The following is a 22,504-nucleotide window of genomic DNA, read 5'->3' on the forward strand; positions in this document are numbered from 1 at the left end:
ACTATACCAAAACCCCTTGTCCTGACCAGCTTTAGTGTCCCAAACACAATAAGCACTTCTGCCTGTTCCAAAATCTAAAGCTCAAAGAATTCATTTCACCTCCCACCTTGCTGACCAGAACTGAACCTAAGAAAAGGAGATGGTTGGGAAAGGAGGAAAAAACAAAGGTTATTTTAGTTATTGTTCTGAGTTCATAGTTTATTGCATAGTCTTAGCAATAAAAATATAAGCTATTTGGATGCCATCAGTTAAAACTCAATCACTTAAGGAGTACCCAAGGGTACAGAGAACACTTTAAGACTCACCAAAGGGAAGTAGTGGAGATGTAATGCACCATCTGGATGAAAGGCAGTGGATCAGAAGTGGCACCACAGCTAGTACACACACACTGGGCCCAGAGTAAAAAAGCAAAATGAAGCAGCCACAATCATTAATTGTTTTGGCACCCATCTAATACCCTACATCCCAGCATTTGTTTCTTCTTGAAGAAGAAAAGAAGTAATGAAGATAGAGATAAGGTTCACCTGTTCAAACAATGTCATTGCAAATTTCTGGTGGGAGATGCAGTGCTGGGCAGTACATATATCCTCTTTGGTTTCATCAGCAATGTGGAAGTGAATTCTCATCAGGAGGTTTTCCTAACAGGGAAAGAACAAAAGCAATATATCAATGATACTTAATAGAAAAAAATACACATATTGGTAGGCAGTTTACTCAGAGAAACAGTAATCCTCTTGAAAGGTAAGAATACCTCTGATTTTTTTAAAAAGTGTTTAATTTGAAATAATTACAAATTCACAGGAAGTTTAAAAAAAATTGTGTAGGAGGTTCACATACCCTTTACCCAATTTCCTCCAATGGAACATCTTACATAACTATAATACAATAACCAAACCAGAAAATGGACATCAATACAATCTACAGAGTTTAGATTTCACTAGTTTTATACTTATGTGTATAACTCTATGCAATTTTATCACATGTATAGAGTTATATAACAAATATCCCAATCAAGATAGAAAACTGTTCCATTACATTAGAAGATTCCCTCACATTATTCTTTTATAGCCTTACCCCACTCAATTCCAACTCTAATACCTAACAACTACTATTTTGTTCTCCTATCTATCTCTATGATTTTGTTATTTCAAGAATGTTATATAAATAGGAGCATATGGTAGATATATAACCTTTTGATGTTGTGGTTTTTTTACTCAGCATAATTCCCTTTAGATCCATTCAAGTTGAGGTGTAAATCAGTAATTCTTTCTTATTACTGCATAGTATTCCATGGTATGGAAGTACTAAGGTTTATTTCATTATTTACCATTAAAGGCATGTGGGTTGTTTCCAATTTGGAGCTACTACAAATAAAGATTCTATGAACATTCATGTACAGGTTTCTTTGTTTTTTTAAAGATTTTATTTATTTATTCAGAGAGACACAGAGACAGGCATAGACATAGGCAGAGGGAGAAGCAGGCTTCCTGCGGGGAAGCCTAATGCAGGACTTGATTCCAGGACCCCAGGATTACGACCTGAGCCAAAGGCAGATGCTCAACCACTGAGCCACCCAGGTACCCCTACAGGTTTTTGTACAAACATAAGTTTTCATTTCTCTGGGATACATGTCCAGTAACGCAACTTCTGAACCATATGATAATCTGCAAGTTTAGTTTATTGAGAAACTGCCAAACCGTTTTCCAGAGTGGCTATACCATTTTACATTCCCACCAGCAATATGGAAGTGATCCAACTGCTCAGCAGTACCTCTGATTTTGGTGACATTTTACCATGTAATAGAATATATATCACTCTCAGATTTTTTTTGTTAATGGATGCACAGAGTCTTTTGAAGGTTGATGGATAGAACCCAGAGTTCAGAAGAGTCTTCTACTAAAAGTCACTGGGAGCAATGTAGCTACCTAGACAGCAAATTACACTTGTGTTAGAGACTCAGTTATTCTGTTTAATTATCATTAGTAATGCAGGAGTTCACAAAATGCAGTGGTCCCCAGACTAGCAGCATCAGTATTAGCATCACCTGGAAACTTGTTAGAGCTAGATATTGTTGGGCCCTAATTCAGACCTACTGAATCAGAAACCTCAAGGGAGTGGTACACAGCAATTTGTACTTTAATGAGCCCTGTCTCCTTTGAAGGCGAGAGCCACCGTTTTATGCAATGGCAAGCACAAAACTAAGCCCGAAGGAAAAAGAATGAATCCATTATGTAATTCCTACTTCATTAGCAGAGACACCCTAGAGCTCTGAAAAACTAGGGAAATTCCTAGTTCTAATTGTAGATACCAGGGTTGAGTAAATACTACATTAAAGTACCCAGTCCTTGATGGAGACAATCAACAGTCTCACCCTATATCAAAGAGGGGCAGAGGCCAATACTTACAAAGCACTCCGCAGCATCATCCATAATTCCCAGCTGGAAACGCTGTTCATCCTGGAAAGTCTTTGCCAGAGCACTGCGGAGAGTGTCAGACGGAAGCACTTTTTCACTACTACACTGAAACTGGTTAAAGATTCCCTGTAGGGAAGAGGTTAGACAAGGAGAAAAGACACAGTGTTGTTATTAAGCTTCTACACATCCCAGTCTGTCAAACTAGCATCTCCATGCTTTTGACAATGGAACCAAATGTACTTCCCATGAGTTGATATGCTTTCAGTTAGTAATAAAGTAAAAAATCAAGAGTCAGAATAAAAGGCATGGATGATCTGTGCCAATAAGAATTCTTGCTCTTCCATCTGTGATACCACCAAGAACACATTAGGAGAGAACACTATCATGAGTTAACACAATATAGTGCTACCTCATTTCCTCTGAAACAGATAGATGTAGAAGATCACAGTAAGTGAGGACAAATTATATATAAATAGTTTGGTAAATTATTCTCTGGGAGCTCATCCTATGAAACTTGGCCCCCTTCTCTTAACTTAGAATTACTCAAAGGAAAAGAATACTATAATAAACACCTACTTGTCTAATACCCAGAAATAAACATTCCATCATGTTTATTTCGAATCTACAGATGAAGTCTCATTTAAGACTGCATCCATTTGCTAAAAGCCACTCAGTACCATGAATTTGTTACACTCTTCTGTTTTTAATACTTCTGTATATTTATTGTATTTGTGTATATGTGTGTATATACATATGTCCTTAATACATAGTACACTGTTATATATATTTTTTGTTTGTACAAAGTATTATACTTTTACATTTTAAAATTCAACATTATTTTTGAGATCTATCCATAATTTACACACATACACAGTTCATCCCTTTTCCCTGCTGTGTTGTATTTTATCAGGTGCCTAGACCATATCTATTTATCTATTTCCTAATTGACAGACATTTTGACAGTCTCCAACTCTTTGCCACTATAAAAAGACTATGGCAACTTTAACTTTCACCAGTAGATGAATATAAATAAATTTCCCATTATCCTTGTCAGCAATTAATAAATACACTCAGACTGGTTGAGTCTTTTCTAACTATAATTCTTTTTAAATTGTTTTTATTATGATAATCACACAGAGAGAGAGAGAAGCAGAGACACAGGCAGAGGGAGAAGCGGGCTCCATGCACCGGGAGCCCGACGTGGGACTTGATCCCAGGTCTCCAGGATCGCGCCCTGGGCCAAAGGCAGGCGCCAAACCGCTGCGCCACCCAGGGATCCCTTTTTCTAACTATATGTAGTTTTTCTGAGTCGTTTGTGAATAAGACTTGTGGCAAATATCTTCTTCAAGTCTTCTAGTGTCTTTTATGGAGAGCATAAATTTGGTGTTATTAAATGTATCTACCTTCTCCTGATCTTTACCTGATCTGAAACAATGATGAATATGATGTCCAGAGGATGGAAACAAAGAGTAGCAACAAGTGGCACCTGCTTGATGAGCCCTTCTCAAATGGTTTTGGATCTTCCCCACAAAAACTAGAATGTGATCCTTTGACATGACATGGCCCAAATCCTCACTAAACCACTCAAACAATAAATTCAATTATTAGTTACATATCAACCACCAAAGAATGTCACTCACTTGAAATTCTTGCTAGTAATTTCTTCATAAAAAAAAAAATCTCCACGGTAATTTATCAGACTTACTAATGAGACCAGAAATGAAACCATTTTATAAAACCTACCTATCAAATAAATAAATAAATAAATAAATAAAACCTGATCTAAGAATAGGAGGAAGCCCCACCAACCTAGAATGGTCAATTTTTGGTCCTCATCTTACTAAAACTGTCAGCAGCTCAGTCACTTACTCTCTTCAGATTTTTATTCAAATATTAACCTCTCTATATGTACTGCTTGATTACTCTATTTAAAGTTGCAAAAAATAAATAAATAAATAAATAATAAAAAAAGAAAAAAAAAATAAAGTTGCAAGCTCCACCCCCTTTGCCACCACACTTCCACCCTTGCCTGTTTTATTTCTCTCTGTGGCACTTATTATCATCTGTAATACCATGTATTCTACTTATTTACTGTCTGACTATACTCTCTAGAGTTTAAGTGTGAGGTATGGGCAGCCCGGGTGGTTCAGCAGTTTAGTGCCTGCCTTCAGCCCAGGGCGTGATCCTGGAGACCAGGGATTGGGTCCTGCATCAGGGTCCCTGCATGGAGCCTGCTTCTCCCTCTACCTATGTCTCTTCCTCTCTCTTCCTCTCTCTCCCTCTCTCTCTCTCTCATTCTCTCTCTCTCCATGTCTCTTGTGAATAAATGAATAAATCTTTAAAAAAATTTTTTTGGGGGGATCCCTGGGTGGCGCAGCGGTTTAGTGCCTGCCTTTGGCCCAGGGCGCGATCCTGGAGACCCGGGATCGAATCCCACGTAGGGCTCCTGGTGCATGGAGCCTGCTTCTCCCTCTGCCTGTGTCTCTGCCTCTCTCTCTCTCTCTCTGTGTGACTATCATAAATATAAATAAATAAATAAATAAATAAATAAATAAATAAATAAATAAAAAAAATAAAAAATATATATTTTTTTCATCCTTGGGATGCCTGGATGGCTCAGCGGTTGGGCATCTGCCTTTGGCTCAGGTTATGGTCCTGGGGTCCCGGGATTGAGTCCTGCATTGGGCTCCATGTAGGGTGCCTGCTTCTCCCTCTGACTGTGTGTCTCTCTCTCTGTGTCTCTCATGAATAGATAAATAGAATCTTTAAAAAAGAAAAAAAAAAAAAGAAAGAAAAAGAAAAAGAAAAAAACCTTTCATCCTTTAATCCTCTGCTCGTTACTCCCAGCACCTAGAAGGGTACTGGCATATAGAGGGCAGTTGATAACTAGTTCTGGATGCATGAATGATGTGATATGGGTAGATCTTACTAATATATTATTAAGTCTCCTATTTTTTTAAAGTAGGCTCCATGCCCAGTAGACAGCTCAATGTGGGGCCTGAACCCACGACCCAGAGATTAAGACCTGAGCTGAGATTAAGTTAGACTCTTAACCAACTGAGTCACTCAGGTACCCCAAGCTCCCTCTTTTTTTACAACAGATAAAGAATCACCCAGAAAAGTTGAAAACTTTTCTTAAGGTAATATAACTGGTTAAAGCAAAATGGAATTAAACTTCATTCTGCTAATTTCAAGTTGGAACTGTTCTTTCCTCACTCTATTTTCTTACTAGCACTGTTCCTCCTCATACACACTGAACATCTATCCCAAAAGCAGCTCAAGAACAATTTGCTATGTAAGCAATTATTTCCCCACAAATGAATCCATATGATGTGGATTTATTTTTCACAAATATATTTTAATATATTTTAAGATCAGATAAAGGCAGGATCTTCCATAATTTACTACTGGAAACAGAAGAATGTCTATCAATGACCCTTAAACTAGACCAAAAGGTCTAGGTCCACAGTTAAACATTCTCAGAGGACAATTGGCTATCTATACCCAGTGACCTATAGGATTTTGAAACGGAGGAACACAGAAACAAATGAAAAGGTGGGAAAAGAAGCAGTGATTGTTTCAAAAGTAATAGTGGTTTGACCACTGGCAACACTATGTGACCACTATCACAACCCAACTTGCTGTTCTTCTCAACTGTTCCTGCTGAGTTATTCCTGCTAACAAAGGCTCTATCTCTAGAGCAAGGGATGGATAAGGTTTGGTCCTCTGTCCAGAGTCCAAAACTGGTTCCAAAAACAAACCAAAGGGAAATTAGTTCCAGTACAGTTTTGTACAAATGTGGTATTTGCAGCAGCCCCTTTAGTCTTTCTCAACTGAGTTCCTTCAAGAATTAAGCCTTAATACTCTAAGGCATCAACAACTCCTAATGAACTAACTTCTCTCCCATGCATAGCAGTAATTATGTTATTATCCAGAGAGAATTAAAATAGTCACTAAAGTCACTTCTTGTGTTCTGTGGTTCAGATGACCCTATCTGAGAAAGGACAGAGCTCCACTGAGAGATGGTATAGAGTAGGAGTTAAGAACATGGACTCTGGAACCAGACTATCTGAGTTCAAAATCCCAGTCCCGTCATTTACCATATCTATGACCTTAGAAAAGTTAGTTAAGTTCTCCAGACTTCAGTTTCCTCTTTTAAAAGAGGATTAGAAATAGTATTTGCCTCCTAGGATTATTTACAGATTCAATAAATTATCTCTAGCTCTACCTGTACCTTAGACTAATGCCTGGCTGTATAAGTGCTATCTAAGTATTAGGCTGCCATTGTTGTTGTTATTATGATATTTTAGGTTACTAAGGAGATCTGCCACTGACCTTGGGTCAGAAATGTGTCTACTTTGAGCTACCTCCCCAGTGTCTGAAATCTGAGTAGGAAGGACCAAACTTTCTCTATCTGTTGCTCTTACTTAAGAGGGGCAGATTTCCCATGACTAGGTAAAAGGTTTTAGCACAGAAAGGGAAAGACCTAAAGTCAGAGCTCTGCTTACATGCACAGTGGATATGCAATAACAGATCTGACTCTTGTGTTCAATGTCATGAATGTCTCCAAACTATACTCTTTTCTCATCACTTAATTACAGGCAACTTTCTCCATACAAAATGAGTATCTGAATGTACTCAGAATGCCTGCATCTATTTTATTGTAACTATTATTATCAGTCTTGCTCTGCTATTGTTAGGAAAAAGCAAGTGTGTCAGGGATGAAGCAGCCTAAGCTCTCCCAGCATGCATCTGTGGAGCTGCAGCTCTGGAAGAAGCTGTAGCACAAAGACCCTCTGTTAGGGCAGCACACTAACCCCTGTGTGTCCCTCTCACATGAGCACAAGGGCTGGAACGGGCCTCCTCCTGTTCCCTTTTTCACCCTCCTCCCACCTTTCCCAGAGGGAGATCCTGTTCACACCAAAGAAAGCCAAGAACATTTAGTTCAGTAATAAGAACAGGTGGTAGCACCAATAAGGAACAAAAACTGGTATTCTTCCAGTAGCTGAGTTCTGTGGCAGAGAGTGAGTAAGGGCAGTAAGAACCAAAACCCAGGAATCATTTTTCCCTATGGGGTCCCTGATGGTTTCATTTCACTAAACAGAGAAAACCCACCTTTCAGGTTTCTTTCTGCTCTTCTTCACAAAGTGAAACCAAAAGGTCTTCCTTTTCATTCTCAGGAAAAGGCAAATTACTTTTTGTCTGTTAACTATTTTCTTGGATACAGTGCAAAAGCAATAAGACTAAACTGACTCAAAGCAGGTGTTTCCCCACCCATTTCTCTTGGATCATGTAGCAAACACTTCTACCCACATGAGCACATAATTATTTGGATTAGTAAAAACCATGTAAATAAGATAAAAGTGCCATAAAGACAGAAAGTCTTTGTGCTTTGGCATCTACAAATGCAGCTGTTGCTTAAGTTCCCTGCCCCGCCCCCAAAACACTTTTGTCTTTAGGCAGGGAACAGCTGTTTATTTCTCAGGATTCCCTAGCCTTACATCTGAAAGAAGTCATGAGTAGAGAAAATGGGGGTAGAGGAGAAGGGCCATCATTAAATTTGATGCTTTATGGACCCTAGGTTTTTAGAAAGTTAGCAGTCTAACTCATCCCTGAAGGATGTTAAATAATAACTTCTGCAAAAGCATGACACAACTTTATGCACTGCTACTAACTCAGTTCTTAGAGTTTCTCTTCTTGATCTTCCCAAATCTCTCTTCATTTTGGCTCTCATAATCACTCCTTTTCTTCACACCTCCTGGAAATCAGACTTAAATTGTAAACCTGAATCAAGCCTGTTTGTAAACACAATCCTCTGAAAGAAAGATTTTAAAAAAAGCTACTACTCCTTGAAGACTACTGGAAAAGAGAACTTTTCACTAGTGTTATGTGTTCAAAAGAATCTCAAACACTCTCTTTCAAGAGGAGAAAGAACATGTAAACGTTTACCATTTGGCACCCAAAACAACAACATTGTATTTTTAACATTTTATTGCAGAAAATCTCAAACATACTAAAGTAGACAAACTAGCACAACAAATTCCCATGTACCTATCATCTGTCTTCAACAATCATCAGCCTGTGGCCAATCTCATTTCATACATACAACCCACCCACTTACCCCATTCCCAGATTATTTTGAAGCAAATGCCAGACATTATTCATCTGTAAACGTTTCAGGATATGCCTCTAAAAAGTAAGAACTCTTTTTAAAACATAACCATAATATAATTACCACACTTAGAAAAAGGTAATAATAATTCCTTAATATCATCAAATATCCAGTTTAACAGAAACTCTTGCTCCAACATTGGAGAAAGCTGAGAACATCTGGCTGGTTTCTTCATTGGGATTCTTTGAACTTATGCCCAAAAATATACCTATCTTTTCTGGACTTCATGATTAGAAAATTATCCGCATATTCTATATCAGTCTCTTTAAATAAATTTAATTATCAATACCATCTCTTCCCATGAGTTGAGGGCTTTATTTGCACTTTTTGAGTTCATGATGGAATAATACTTTGTGGACTTGAAGTATTAAGTTAAAGACCATTATAAGCTACCTATCACACTCATCCTGCTACCAATGCAAAAGAGACAGACACCCACATACATACAAAGACAGAGACACAGAAAGAAATACCAAGACTTCAAGACACTAGACAGAGAGCCAAAGAACAGAGACAGGTCAAATTTACCAGAGGATGGTATTGCTTTTAGTGGGAAATCATAAACTAATGGTGAGATTTTACAAAAGATAATAGTCAGTTTGCTAATTTTTGCCAAGATAAAAAAATGCAGGACCTTAGAGATTACCAACAGTATTTAAGTCAAGTTTTGAGAATCAACACCATAACCACTTACCCCACAGGGGAAATGAAAAGGGAAATGTCCCTTCTGGACATGCACAAAGATTTTGAGATTGTATAAGTTTCAGGTTCTGCCATAAACTCTGGAAAGGAAAGAATCATGATGATCTACTAGGTTTTTCCTTGCAGTCATTCCCCTCTATTTGAATATCATGTAAGATTCTAAACTCCAAATTTTAAAAAGGATAAAGACTCAACTTTATACTATCCAAGTTATGTCAATGGTTAAATTAGTTAAGAATATTTAGGTATAACCTAATAGGACTTTAGGAAAGGTTAGCCAAAAGACCACACAAATATGTTCATATTCCATAGCTAAGAAAAAAAAAAAGTAATTCAACTCAAGTAGATTTGCATTAGACATAGGGATATACCTTCTTCACACAAGAGCTGTTTATTACTAGCTAAAATTTCCAGGGAATATGTTAGAAATCTAATTCCTGGTATAAATAGTCCAGCATATTGGATTTATACTCTTCTTTGATATAGACATGACTATAGGACAATGCAGAACCTTCTATTCCAATAATCCACTAAAAAAAAGGACTAGACCGATAATGAACAAGGAGTAATTTCCTATATCACTTTACTCCTGGTGCTTATGCTTCAATACCCAACAGAGGAAAAACTACATGGTACACACTTAAAATATATTTAGGTATTTATTCTCTGAACTCTCAAATTTCCTCCAATTAACAGGTGGGCTATCAGTAGAACATAGACTTTCCTGCCCCTTTTGAACAATCTTACTGCTCTACAGATACATTTATATTATACAACACCTTACACACAAAAACCTATTTCCTCCCCACCTACCCCCACCATCACCACCATTCCGACTTTGATGCCTTGTACTAGCATTCTTAAAAGAAAAACCACTAATTGAGAAGATTTGTTGAATTTAATCAATCAATGAAGCATTCTTCTTTGCCTATAACAAAAAACACTCTGTCCTACATCTTGGCACACTGCAAAGCCTCTAGTACAATCCCTGGAAGGAGAACAAAATCTTTGTGGCATACTAAGTACAGAAGACGGATTTCCTCCCCTGGACAGAGATAAATAAATAAGCCAACACCAAAGTAAAATCATACCCTGGGGGCTAGGGGCAAAAGGACAGATTCAATATGAATAATAAATAAGAGCTCTGGGCTATAAGCATGACAACAGTTCAGGTCAGAAAATATCTTTTAGTAACACTAGATGGGAATAAATTTGGAGATTTGGAAGGGACAGGGTAATTAGCACACAAATCTATTTGTTAAATCAGAGTTGAAAGACATTGTGGTTCAAAGTAAGAAGAAAGACACACACAAATTCTTTTTAATGAAAGCCATCAATTAATAATTTGCATGCAAGATTTCAAGGCTGAAATTACTTTAGGAACTTAGTATCAAGTAACAGAAAAAAAAAAAAAAAAACACCAGGATATTTTACAAGACCAAAAGAAATGGATTGTCCTAAATATTGTGTGTAAACCACCAAAAAAAGCAATTATAAGCTCTGGGTACAGCATATACTACGGTATCTAGTAAAGGACAAGGCACAAAAATATTGCCAAACATTCAGAGAGCAGAAGAAAAAGCAAAATTATTATATAAAAGGTGTTCGTATAAGACCAGTAGTAAAGGCATTTTAAGGATTGGTGCAAGGTAAAGTAAAAAGTGGAGAAAAAGCAGGGATACATATCTTCTAGCCAGACTCAGAAGGGAAAATCTTCATCTAAAACATTACATTAGGGCAGCCCAGGTGGCTTAGTAGTTTAGCACCACCTTCAGCCTGGGGCCTGATCCTGGAGACCCGGGATGGAATCCCATGTTGGGCTCCTTGCATGGATCCTGCTTCTCCCTTTGCCTGTGTCTCTGCCCCTCTCTCTCTCTTTCTCTCTCTCTCTCTCTCTGTGGTGTGTGTGTGTCTTATGAATAAATAAATAAAATCTTTAAAAATTTTTTAAAAAATAAAACATTAGATTAAGAGAAAGTTGGCTAGCTTCTGATTCATCTAGGAAAATGTTTGTGTCTCTTTTTGTTCTTAATATTGGGTTCTAGAGCTAAATAATTATGTGTCAACATAAAGAACTCTGACTTTATAGAATTGGCAAATTCTCAGAAGTGCTTCAAATTCAGGAATTTTGGAGTTTCTTGTTTTGAAAAAAACTTATAAGAATTTAACATTTCAAACTTTGCACTAAAGAATACAAATAGGTTAAAAAAATTAAAAAAAAAAAAGAATACAAATAGGACACAAAGTACCAGCAAAAAGGAATTCTTATTTGCTTCACCAAACATTCCTCTAATTTTTAAATAGGAGGCAGAGGAAAAATGGGATTTAAATATATAGAATTACACCCACACTGGGATACCACAAAGTTAACATGTAGCTTAATTGTAGGATACCAGATAACTGCTTTGCTTGACTACCAGGCTTTTGACTCTTCAGCAGATCTTCCCACCATCAACTCTCAAGGAACCCCACTACAGAAACACATCTCACCCTCCCCTAAATAAATGAAGCATAAAGTCCTAGATTAAGTAGACCTACTTAACAAACGTGTAAAACCAAAAGTCACAATGAAAATCTCAAGTAGAACAGAGTGAGAGAGAGCATAAAATTCAAAAAGAAGAAAAAGTCAGGTACACAAAATTTTACAACTATGTAAGAACTACCAAAGAATATATGAACCCAGAAAAGTTAAATGTTATATTATGGTGCAAGCATTTTTAAGGAAGACCAACAGGAAGGAAATGCTGAGCCACCTTCCCAAAAACTCATTCAGCCATCCTAAATACTATTAAGTAAAACAATCATGGGTCTAGATAGAGGTAATATTTTTATTTTATTTTATTTTTTTAGTTTTTATTTATTTATGATAGTCACAGAGAGAGAGAGGCGCAGAGACACAGGCAGAGGGAGAAGCAGGCTACATGCACCGAGCCCGATGTGGGACTCGATCCCGGGTCTCCAGGATCAGGCCCTGGGCCAAAGGCAGGCGCCAAACCGCTGCGCCACCCAGGGATCCCTAGATAGAGGTAATATTTTTAAAACTTCATTAAGAAGATAAATTTCTGGGGGAAAAAAGGGAAGATATGTTTCTGGAGTTCTGAAAGTACTGGATGTGGTTTCATTTAAAAGGATGCATTGTTTTGTTTATTGTTATTATTGTTTTGGGTGCCAAGGGATCCAGGCAAAGTGAATAACATCTGCAACATCTAAGAGGTAGGCATTAAGAGTGTACCATCTGCTATCATAGCTGAAGTAGAGAGTGCCTGGGGAAAGAAAGGAAAGGAAGGGAAAAGAAAGCATGAAATTAGTTTTTTAAATGCATGTAATCATACATTTTTAAGTGATTTAAGAGATAACTGGGAGCCCCTTCAAAGTTACATAACAGGGGAGTAGCTTCAAAATAGCCCTCCAGCTTATTCTTAGATTAGAACAAATGAAATAGGATGATACTAGAGATGGAGAGGCAACTTAGGGTCTGAAAAAAAGGTACTCTTTTTACTGTAAGTGGACGGAAAGACTTATAACTAGAAATATCATTGACTAGAGAAGAGACATAAAGAGAAATGACAATCTCTGTGATGTAATTCAGGCAAGTTCCAGATTTCCTCCTTTACACTTTACCATGCTTTCTAAAATGACTGTAGTACATTTATTTTGTTGTTGTTAAGACTTTAAGTGATCTCTACACCCAATGTGGGGCTTCAATTTACAACCCCCGAGATCAAGAGTTGCACACTCTACCGACTGAGGCAGCCAGTGTGGCATTAAATGTAGTACATTTAATAAAAATCATCATTTAAATTATAAACAAGCACGATGTATATATTTAGCCAAAGAATAATAAAGAAATGCGGATATGTCCACTACCCAATTTATGAAATGGAAAAGTTAACAATGAGTGTAATACTACCCAATTGATTACAATCTCCTCCCCTTCACCTTCCAGAGATACCCACTGTCCTGAATTTTATGAAAATCATTCCCTTTTTCTCTACAGTTTTATCACATGCATGTATCCCTGAACAACATGGGTTTATTTTATTTTATTTTATTTATTTATTCATGAGAGACACGGGGCGAGGGGGGGGGCAGAGATACAGGCAGAGGGGGAAGCAGGCTCCACGCAGGGAGCCCGATGTGGGACTCAATCCCAGGTCTCCATGATCACACCCTGGGCTGAAGGTGGCGCTAAACCGCTGAGCCACCCGGGCTGCCCCAACATGTTATTTAGTTTTGCCCATTTATTTTGTATATAAATGGAATCATAGTTTATATAGTCTTCTGTGACTTGCTTTTTTCATTCAGTACAATGTTTTTGTGATTAATCCAAGCTGATATGTAGCCAAAGGTTATTCATTTTCACTGCTGTATCATTTTACTTTAGGAACACATCATAATTTTTAAATGTATTCTACTGTAGTTGGAAGTTGTAGTATGTAGTTGTAGTCCATTTTTCTATAATCACAAAAAATACCACTTTGAACATTCTTGAATATATCTTCTGACATGTATATATAAGGAAGCTCTCTATAACATGTATCTAGGAGTGGAATTACTGAGTGGCAGGGATTATGCTACTTCAATTTTACCTGAAAAACGAAATGACAAACTATTTCCCTAAATAGTGGTATCAATTTATATTCCAATCAGCAATTGTATGTAAGTTCCTATTATTCCACCTTTCAGGTAACAATCTTATCTGATTTTTAAACTTCTACTAATCTGAAGAGTATTTGTTTAGTTTACATTTCTTAGATTACTTAGGAGGCTAAGGATCTTTCATATGCTTAAAGGTCTTTTGGGTTTCCTGTTCTGAGAAATGCCTATTTGTGTCTTTTGCCCATTTTACCACTAACTCAATTATCTTTTACTTATTCTTTATAAAAGTTCTCTGGAGTTCTATGCTGCATACAAATCCTTTGTTGGTTATATAACATATTGCAGATATTTCCTACCTGTGTGTGGCCTTGTATCTTTACCCTCTTCTGGGATCTTCTGATGAACAGAAGTTTTTAACTTTTCTTTAGCAAAATGTTATCAATTTTTTTAACTTTGTGTTTTTCACATCTTATTTAATAAATCCTATCCCTGAAATCATGATATTCTTTCATGTTTTCTTCTAAAACTTTAAAAAAGTTTTCTTTCATGTTTTAGCCCTTAACTCAGCTGAAATTCATACTTTTGGTAATAATATGAGGTAGAGATCTAATTAGCTTTTTCTTTTTTTTTCCATATGGATAACCAATTATCTAATCACCATTTATTGAAAAGTCCACTTTCTCCTTTGATTCACAGGGCAATAATCAAGTTTCTATATGTCTATTTCTGAACTCTTGATTTTGATCCATCAATTTATTAGTCATACTATAATTGATACCACATTGTCTAATTACTTAGTTTTATAAGCCTTATAAGCCTTGATATCTGATAAAGTATGGTAGTCATTAGCACTTTTGCCAAATATTTCTGGTTCCAGCCTTTCCCAAGGATTTTTATAGGATCACACTTTCTGGCCCCCTTGGGATTCACTGCAACCATAGGATTTTAGTTTTGGTCAGTGAGCTCTGAGCAGAAGTGTCCTGCTGAGCATTCAAATGTTTGTGCAAAACCCTCCACAGCTCTTTTTCACTCTAACTTGGCCACTGGTAATAACCAACTTGGTTGTACTTTGGCACCTGAGTTCCTGAGTGACTACAATCAGTAGGGTTTTCCTACTAACCTGCAGTGGACAAGTGATGGGAATGAAAAATAAATCTTTTGTATATTTATCACTGAGATTTTAGCTTGTTACCAATGCTGTCTACTCTGATAAACATGGCAAATCACTCATTTTGTTACTATTCTTCCCTGTTTGTCTTAAGACTTTCAGAATTGAATTTTCTCAACTTCCAGGACAAACCTGCTGTTAAGAATATATATTAGTATCACCACATTGATAAACACTGAAGTACTGGAAAACAGTTCACATTGTAAAAAAAAAAAAAATTGAAAATATACATATCTTATGATCCAGTAATTCCATTTCTGGGCATATGCAAAAAAAATGTGTATACATATGTAGATATGTACAAAAATGTTCTTAGCAATATTGTTTATAAAAAATTAAAACTGGAAACAATTCAAATGACTACCAGTAATAAACAAATTGGTTTTAAACAATGAAATGATGATCTTATAAACATATTATTGCACTAAAAAAGACACACACACAAATTTATAAAATGATTCCGCTTACAGGGCACCTGGGTGGCACAGTCAGTTAAGCGACACGCTTTTGGTTTCAGCTCAGGTCGTGATCTCAAGAGTCTCTGAATCATGAGACTGAGCCCCAAGTTGGGCTTTGTGTTCAGTGCAGAGTCTGCTTAAGATTCTCTCTCCTTCTGCCCCTTCCTTTTGATCCCCCCCCCACCGTGTTCTCACACTCCATCTCTCTAAAATAAATAAATAAATCTTTAAAAATATGATTCCATTTACAATGAATTTTTTAAATAAATTTTTTAAAAAGGTAATTTTTAAATTAGATTGTTTAAGAACGTAGTAAAACTATCAGATAAAACAAGGAAGTGATTACCACAAACATTAGAAAAGTGGCTACTCCTAGGAGAAAGAAGGAGCTATCATTGAGAAAGAAGGAAGGAAGAATGTCTATAGTACCAGCAGTATTCTATTTTCACCTAAAGAATTGTTAAAAGGATGTTCATTTTGTGATTATTCATTTTACTGGATCTCTGGAGATTTTATATAAATGTCATGTCTTTCTTTTTTAAATCGTCCTTTTTATAAGATTTTATTTATTTATTCATGAGAAACACAGAGAGGAGAAAGAGAGAGGCAGAGACACAGGCAGAGGGAGAAGCAGGCTCCATGCAGGGAGCCCAACATGGGACTCGATCCTGGGTCTCCAGGATCATGCCCCAGGCTGGAGGCAGTGCTAAACCGCTGAGCCACCCGGGCTGCCCAATGTCATGTCTTTTTTGTTAGATTTATTCATACCTACATTATATACTTTGTTATTATTATAAAAGCTCTTTTTAAGTTACATTTTATTAGTTGCTAGTATATAGAAATATAATTGAAAAAAAAAAAAAAAAGAAATATAATTGAATGTTATACCTTGATCTTACAGGCAACAACCTGCTAAATTCTCTTATTGATTCTACTGACTTATCAGTCGATACTTTTTTTAATAGCCAATCATATCATTTGCAAATAATAATTTTGCTTCTTTCTTTCTTTCTAATATTTATCTGTCCTTTTGTTTTATTATACTGACTAGAATCTCGTTCAATGATGAATATTATTTCATATTCTATAAAAATATTTTTAGGGGCCCTTGGGTGGCTCAGTTGATTGAGCATCCAACTCTTGATTTTGGCTCAGGTCATGATCTCAGGGCTGTGATCAAGCTCTTGCTGGACATGGAGTCTGCATAAGTTTATCTCCCTCCCTCTCCCTCTACCCCACCCCCAACATCTCTCGAAAGAAAGAAAGAAAGAAAGAAAGAAAGAAAGAAAGAAAGAAAGAAAGAAAGAAAGAAAATAAATTTAAAGTAGGGAACAAAAAAGAGACATTCCAGATGCTGATGATCATCCCAGATTTACTCTTCCAAACTCAACATCCCTTTTCTTCTCTCAGAAAATGAAGCTCTCCTGGATAAAGGAATATGGCTCTTCTAATAATTTAAATTTCTCAATACCAAAACCAAGTTCAGCTCATCCATATGGTCAAATTAATCCATTTGCTATGTAAGTCTATTTTTTTTCAAGTGAGGTGTACAATAATTAAAAGAATGCAAACTAAGGGACACCTGGGTGGCTCAGTGGTTGAACGTCTGCCTTTGGCTCAGGGCATGATCCCAGAGTCCCCGGGATCAAGTTCCATATCAGGCTCCCTGCCTGGAGCCTGCTTCTCCCTCTGCCTATGTCTCTGCCTCTCTCTGTCTCTCTCTCCATGTCTCTCATGAATAAGTAAAATCCTAAAAAAAATAAAATAGATAAAAGAATACAAACTAGAGCTTAATTATTTAACACTTATATAGCACTGACAAACTGAAAAGCACTTTAGGGAAAAATATCAAATTTTTATAAACTCTCAATATAAGAAAAGAAGCAGAGAAGGAAAATAAACCTAAATGATAGATCAGACAATGATGTGATGAGGAAAATACTAGAACTCCTCAGAATTATGAAGATCTAAAATAAAGTCTTTGATTCCCCAAGTCCATTTATTTATCTGCCATAAGCTATTGCTTCTCTGAAAGAGTCCCAAGGTACATCCTCAGCCCTCATAAGGGGAAAACATCTTCCTTTCTATATACTTGGGTATCTCAGAAGATGTCCCATAAAGTCTCATGGTTGGTTTTCTTCATCCATTTGGCTTACATAATGATACTGATTTATATTACAATAATAATTAGTGCCTATGGGAATTAAAACATAACAAAACTGTGACAGCCAATTCACCAGAGTCCCACCTGAATCAATGAAGAGGATGGCACAATCCTGACATCAAAGGCATGTCAGAGGGTCATATAAATTCTATCATCCCTTCCTGGTACAGATAAGAGTTTTTACTTTCAGGAGACTCTACTACTAGGGATTTCTCCTGGATTCAAATCTCTCTACCAAGTATCTTACTTTGGTTTTTTTGTTTTAATGCCACGAACCAGACTTCCCTTGGATTTGCTGGCTAAAGGACCAGTACATTTCTTATTTACCTAAAATTAGATATTTAATGTCCTTGCATCCTTCAGAAATCAAGCCAAATATGTGGATGGACTTCTGTCTGAATAGGCACAGTCAGAAATGTTACAACTTGTAAAAGATTTGGTCTTGGGGATCCCTGGGTGGCGCAGTGGTTTGGCGCCTGCCTTTGGCCCAGGGCGCGATCCTGGAGACCCGGGATCGAATCCCACATCGGGCTCCCGGTGCATGGAGCCTGCTTCTCCCTCTGCCTGTGTCTCTGCCTCTCTCTCTCTCTCTGTGTGTGGCTACCATAAATAAATAAAAATTGAAAATCCTTTAAAAAAAAAAAAAAAAAGATTTGGTCTTATTAAAATTCAGTCAAACTCTCAATTAGTCAATAACATGTGTTTTGCTAAAGTTCCAAGGGGGGAAGAAAAAAGATGTTTCTGACCCAAGCAATAAAATGTTCAGGAGACTCAGTCATCTCTTTCTAAAGATATTTGCCCATAATGGACTTAAAACTCCAAAGTGATGCTGCTCAAAAAACTGTTTCAAATCAGTTGTTGCAAATAATCAAAGTAACTGGGAAATTCTCCTGAATGTTTTTGTTACAGTTCTTACTCCAAGATGTAAAAGCAACTAAATTAAACATCTAATGCTTACAACCAAGCATCCCTGTGACAAACCAAGAACTCAGACTTCTTGAGACTGAAAAATGACACTGGATACTTAGCAGAACTCACACAGACTTATCCAGCCATAAATAATCCACTGTACATACAAACCAAGAAAACACGGAGAAGTCCCATGTTGAATGAGCAGATAAAGTAATAGAAATTGGGGCCTTTTATACAACCTAGTTTTTTCTTTTTTTTTTTTCTTTTTTTTTTAATTTTATTTATTTTCATAGAGGCAGAGAGAGAGAGGCTGAGACACAGGCAGAGGGAGAAGCAGGCTCCACCCAGAGAGCCCAACGTGGGACTCGATCCGGGGTCTCCAGGATCACGCCCTGGGCTGCAGGCGGCACTAAACCGCTGAGCCACACAACCTAGTTTTTTCTTAATAGCAGCATACTCTAAATGAATCCTCAGGTTTCATTTTATTCAGAAATGAAAAACCTGGGAGTCAGACAATGGGATTGAGAATGGGTATAATGAATCTATTAAACGTGGTAATGGGAAACATTAAGGAATGGAAAAATGTTGGTCCTGGCTTTTCTCAATAGGAAGAGTTTATTACTAAATTTAGCTTTAACAGACAATAGTTAATTCCACTAAAAATACTGGGTTGTTTATTCTTTCAAAATTAAAATTCAGAATTAGCTCTTCAGGTAAATAATCAAAATCTTTTTTCAAAAAGATTTTATTTATTTATTCATGACAGACACACAGAGAGAGAGGCAGAGACATAAGCAAAGGCAGAAGCAGGGTCCATGCAGGGAGCCCGATGTGGGACTTGATCCTGGGACTCCAGGATCACACCCTGAGCCAAAGGCAAACGCTCAACTGTTGAGCCACCCAGGCATCCCAAATACTCCAAATCTAAGCACATTTGAGTAGTATCCCATCACATTAAATAGAGTTGTATGGGCAAAAAGGTTCAGAAAAACAGACTACCTAAGCCAAGTAACAATTCTTTGAAGCGAGCAAAACTAATCATATTTATCTTTTGCACTAAGCCACAGGCAGATAATTCAGTAAGAAATTCTTTAGCATCACCCTGATTAGCCAAACTATCTCAGTATTGATTATTTGGTAGCCTAATGGTATTGAAAATAAACAGATTTGAAGAACTTACCTTGAGAGCACAGAAGATGCAGGAATCACCCATGCACTTGTGAGTTGTAAGCTGCCTAAAGCTACGTCGGAAGATGTCCAAGTGCCATAAAACCTGGTAGAAAAAGGGGAAAATACTTCATTACTCTATAAAAAGCCTCCATTTGATCTTAGACTCAAGAATTCAAGAAACCATGGGTAATGACTCCAGAATATATCTTCATTCCCAAGAGAAAAGCTCATTCTTGTATATTCAAACAAATGTCAAAAAGGATGAGTTAGCTAACATGATGGATAGATAACTATATTCTGAAAAACATGTTAATTTGAAAATGAAGGAAGGATACACAGAGAAAATAAGGTATAACATAGGTCAAAAGTGTTAATTTATGGGTTTAAACAGCAGAATAAGGGTTTATTTTAATGATTCACACAAAAACAGTTTTTTTTTGGAACAAAAAAAATTTTTGAAGTATAGTTGATACATACTAATACTAATGTTACATTAGTTTCAGGTATACAACATAGTGATTCCACAAGTCTATATGTTATGCTGTGCTCACCAACACAATTGCAGCTGCCATCTGTTACCATACATCACTATTACAATACCACTGACTATACTCCCTATGCTGTGCCTTTTATTCCAATGACTTTAAAGGATTAGTTACTCTTCTAAGTAATCTCTACACCCAACATGGGGCTCAAACTCACAACTCAAGATCAAGAATTACATGCTCTACCAATGAGCCAGCCAAGTGCCCCTCCTCATGACTTACTCATTCCATAACTGGAAGGTTTATCTCCCACTCCCCTTTACTATTTTGCCCGTTCCCTCCATCTCCCTCCCTCCCCTTTCACAACCCACAGTTTTCCTCCATATTTATAGGTCTGATTGTGCTTTTTGTTTATCATTTGTTTTGCTTTTCAGGTTCCACATATAAGTAAAATCATATGGCATTTGAAAACTTACTCAGAAGTTTGAATTGTAGTGTGGAATTTTGTTTTTGTTAGATTTCTCAATTTTTTGACCTGAGAGATGTGTGACCTTCTTATGTCAAGAGAATTAAAAAAATGGTAACATCAACAGTGACAAATCATGTTCATAGTATGTAACCTAGATATGATGTGATGAGAAGAACACTTTTTTTTATGGTCTTCATCTCAAAAATTAGTAACCTCAGTCTAATAATGAAAAAAATATCAAACAAATTCCAATAGTGGGACATCCCACAAAATACTTGACTGGTACTACTCCTCAAAATTGTCAAGATCATCTGGGATGCCTGCATGGCTCAGTGGTTGAGCTTCTGTCTTTGGCTCAGGGCGTAATCCTGGAGTCCCGGGATTGAGTCCCACATAGGGCTTCTTGCATGGAGCCTGCTTCTCCCTCTGCCTATGTCTCTGCCTCTCTCTCTGTATCTCTCATGAATAAATAAATAAAATCTTAAAAAAAAAAATTTGTCAAGGGGATCCCTGGGTGGCTCAGCAGTTTAGTGCCTGCCTTTGGCCCAGGGCGTGATCCTGGAGTCCCAGGATTGGGTCCTGCATCAGGCTCCCTGCATGGAGCCTGCTTCTCCCTTTGAATACACCACATCTTTTATTTATTTAATAGAATGTTTTTTATTATTTTATTATTTATTATTTTTTTTTTTATTTTTTTTATAAAGTCTTTTTTTTTTTAATTTATTTATGATAGTCACAGAGAGAGAGAGAGAGAGAGGCAGAGACACAGGCAGAGGGAGAAGCAGGCTCCATGCACCGAGAACCCGACGTGGGATTCGATCCCGGGTCTCCAGGATCGCGCCCTGGGCCAAAGGCAGGCGCCAAACCGCTGCGCCACCCAGGGATCTTTTTTAAAAAAGAATTGTCAAGATCATCAAAAACAAGGAAATTTTCAGAAACTACCAGAGCCAAGAAAAGCCTAAGGAGACATGACAAGTAAATGTAACTAGTATCCTGGATAGGATCCTAGAACAGAAAAAGATACTAAGCAAAAACTAAGGAAATTTGAATACACCATGGGCTTTAGTTAAGAAAAGAAAAGAAAGAAAAGAAAAGAAAAGAAAAGAAAGAAAAGAAAAGAAAAGAAAAGAAAAGAAAAGAAAAGAAAAGAAAAGAAAAGAAATGGTGGGGGCACCTGGGTGGCTCAATTGTGACTGAGACCTTCAGCTCAGGTCATGATTCCAAGATTCTAGGAACAAGCCCTGCATTGGGCTCCCTGCTCAGCAGAGAGCCTGATTCTCCCTCTCCCTTTGCCTGCCACTTCCCTGCTTATGCTTGCATTCTCTCTCCATATTAATTAATTAATTAATTAATAATTAAATAGAAATGGTGTAATATGTAGCATAATGCCTTAGGAAGCTCTTCTTGCTTGGAAAACATTTAAATGGAATCATATATGAAAAGGCATTATACTTCTGGAGCTTCTCCTTACTTACTTGTCTTCAAAGTATATATTCAAAAGTTCTTTGAAATACACTACCCTCCCAGATAAGTAACACCTTTTTATAATAAATGTAATGGTTTCAATACATCTGTGGCCAACACAGCATTCATATCAAAAGTTACAATATTAGTTCATAGAAACAATTATTTTCAGCTTGTAACATGATTACAACAGGCACTCCAAAACCATCAAGGACTCAATCTTTAAGTATGGATACAGAAATGTGTGTGTCTGTGTGTGTGTAGTAGGTGTTCCGTATGGCACTGAAAATTAGAACAGAAAGTCATAAATATTTTGTTTCAATACAG

General features: G+C 37.0%; 1 protein-coding gene and 1 pseudogene across 20 annotated transcripts in view; one reads left to right on the top strand and one right to left on the bottom strand.

The window, feature by feature from the left end:
• USP54 (ubiquitin specific peptidase 54) overlaps positions 1–22,504 on the bottom strand; it is a 121,940-nt gene that overhangs the window by 38,759 nt on the left and 60,677 nt on the right. For all 20 annotated transcript variants that reach the window (XR_005357962.1, XM_038534345.1, XM_038534347.1 and 17 more), the window contains 4 exons: positions 19,770–19,862; positions 2,406–2,540; positions 525–638; positions 306–388 (listed from right to left, as the gene is read on the bottom strand). Coding sequence is in view for 19 of the 20 variants with exons in the window: in XM_038534345.1 (XP_038390273.1) it covers positions 306–388; positions 525–638; positions 2,406–2,540; positions 19,770–19,862 (425 nt within the window). In the remaining variant the exon portion in view is untranslated. The remainder of the gene's footprint in view (positions 1–305; positions 389–524; positions 639–2,405; positions 2,541–19,769; positions 19,863–22,504) is intronic.
• Positions 1–22,504, top strand: part of LOC111095487 — a 62,619-nt pseudogene that overhangs the window by 2,163 nt on the left and 37,952 nt on the right.

Source organism: Canis lupus, chromosome 4 (genome assembly GCF_011100685.1).
Source record: "Canis lupus familiaris isolate Mischka breed German Shepherd chromosome 4, alternate assembly UU_Cfam_GSD_1.0, whole genome shotgun sequence".
Classification (NCBI taxonomy): domain Eukaryota; kingdom Metazoa; phylum Chordata; class Mammalia; order Carnivora; family Canidae; genus Canis; species Canis lupus.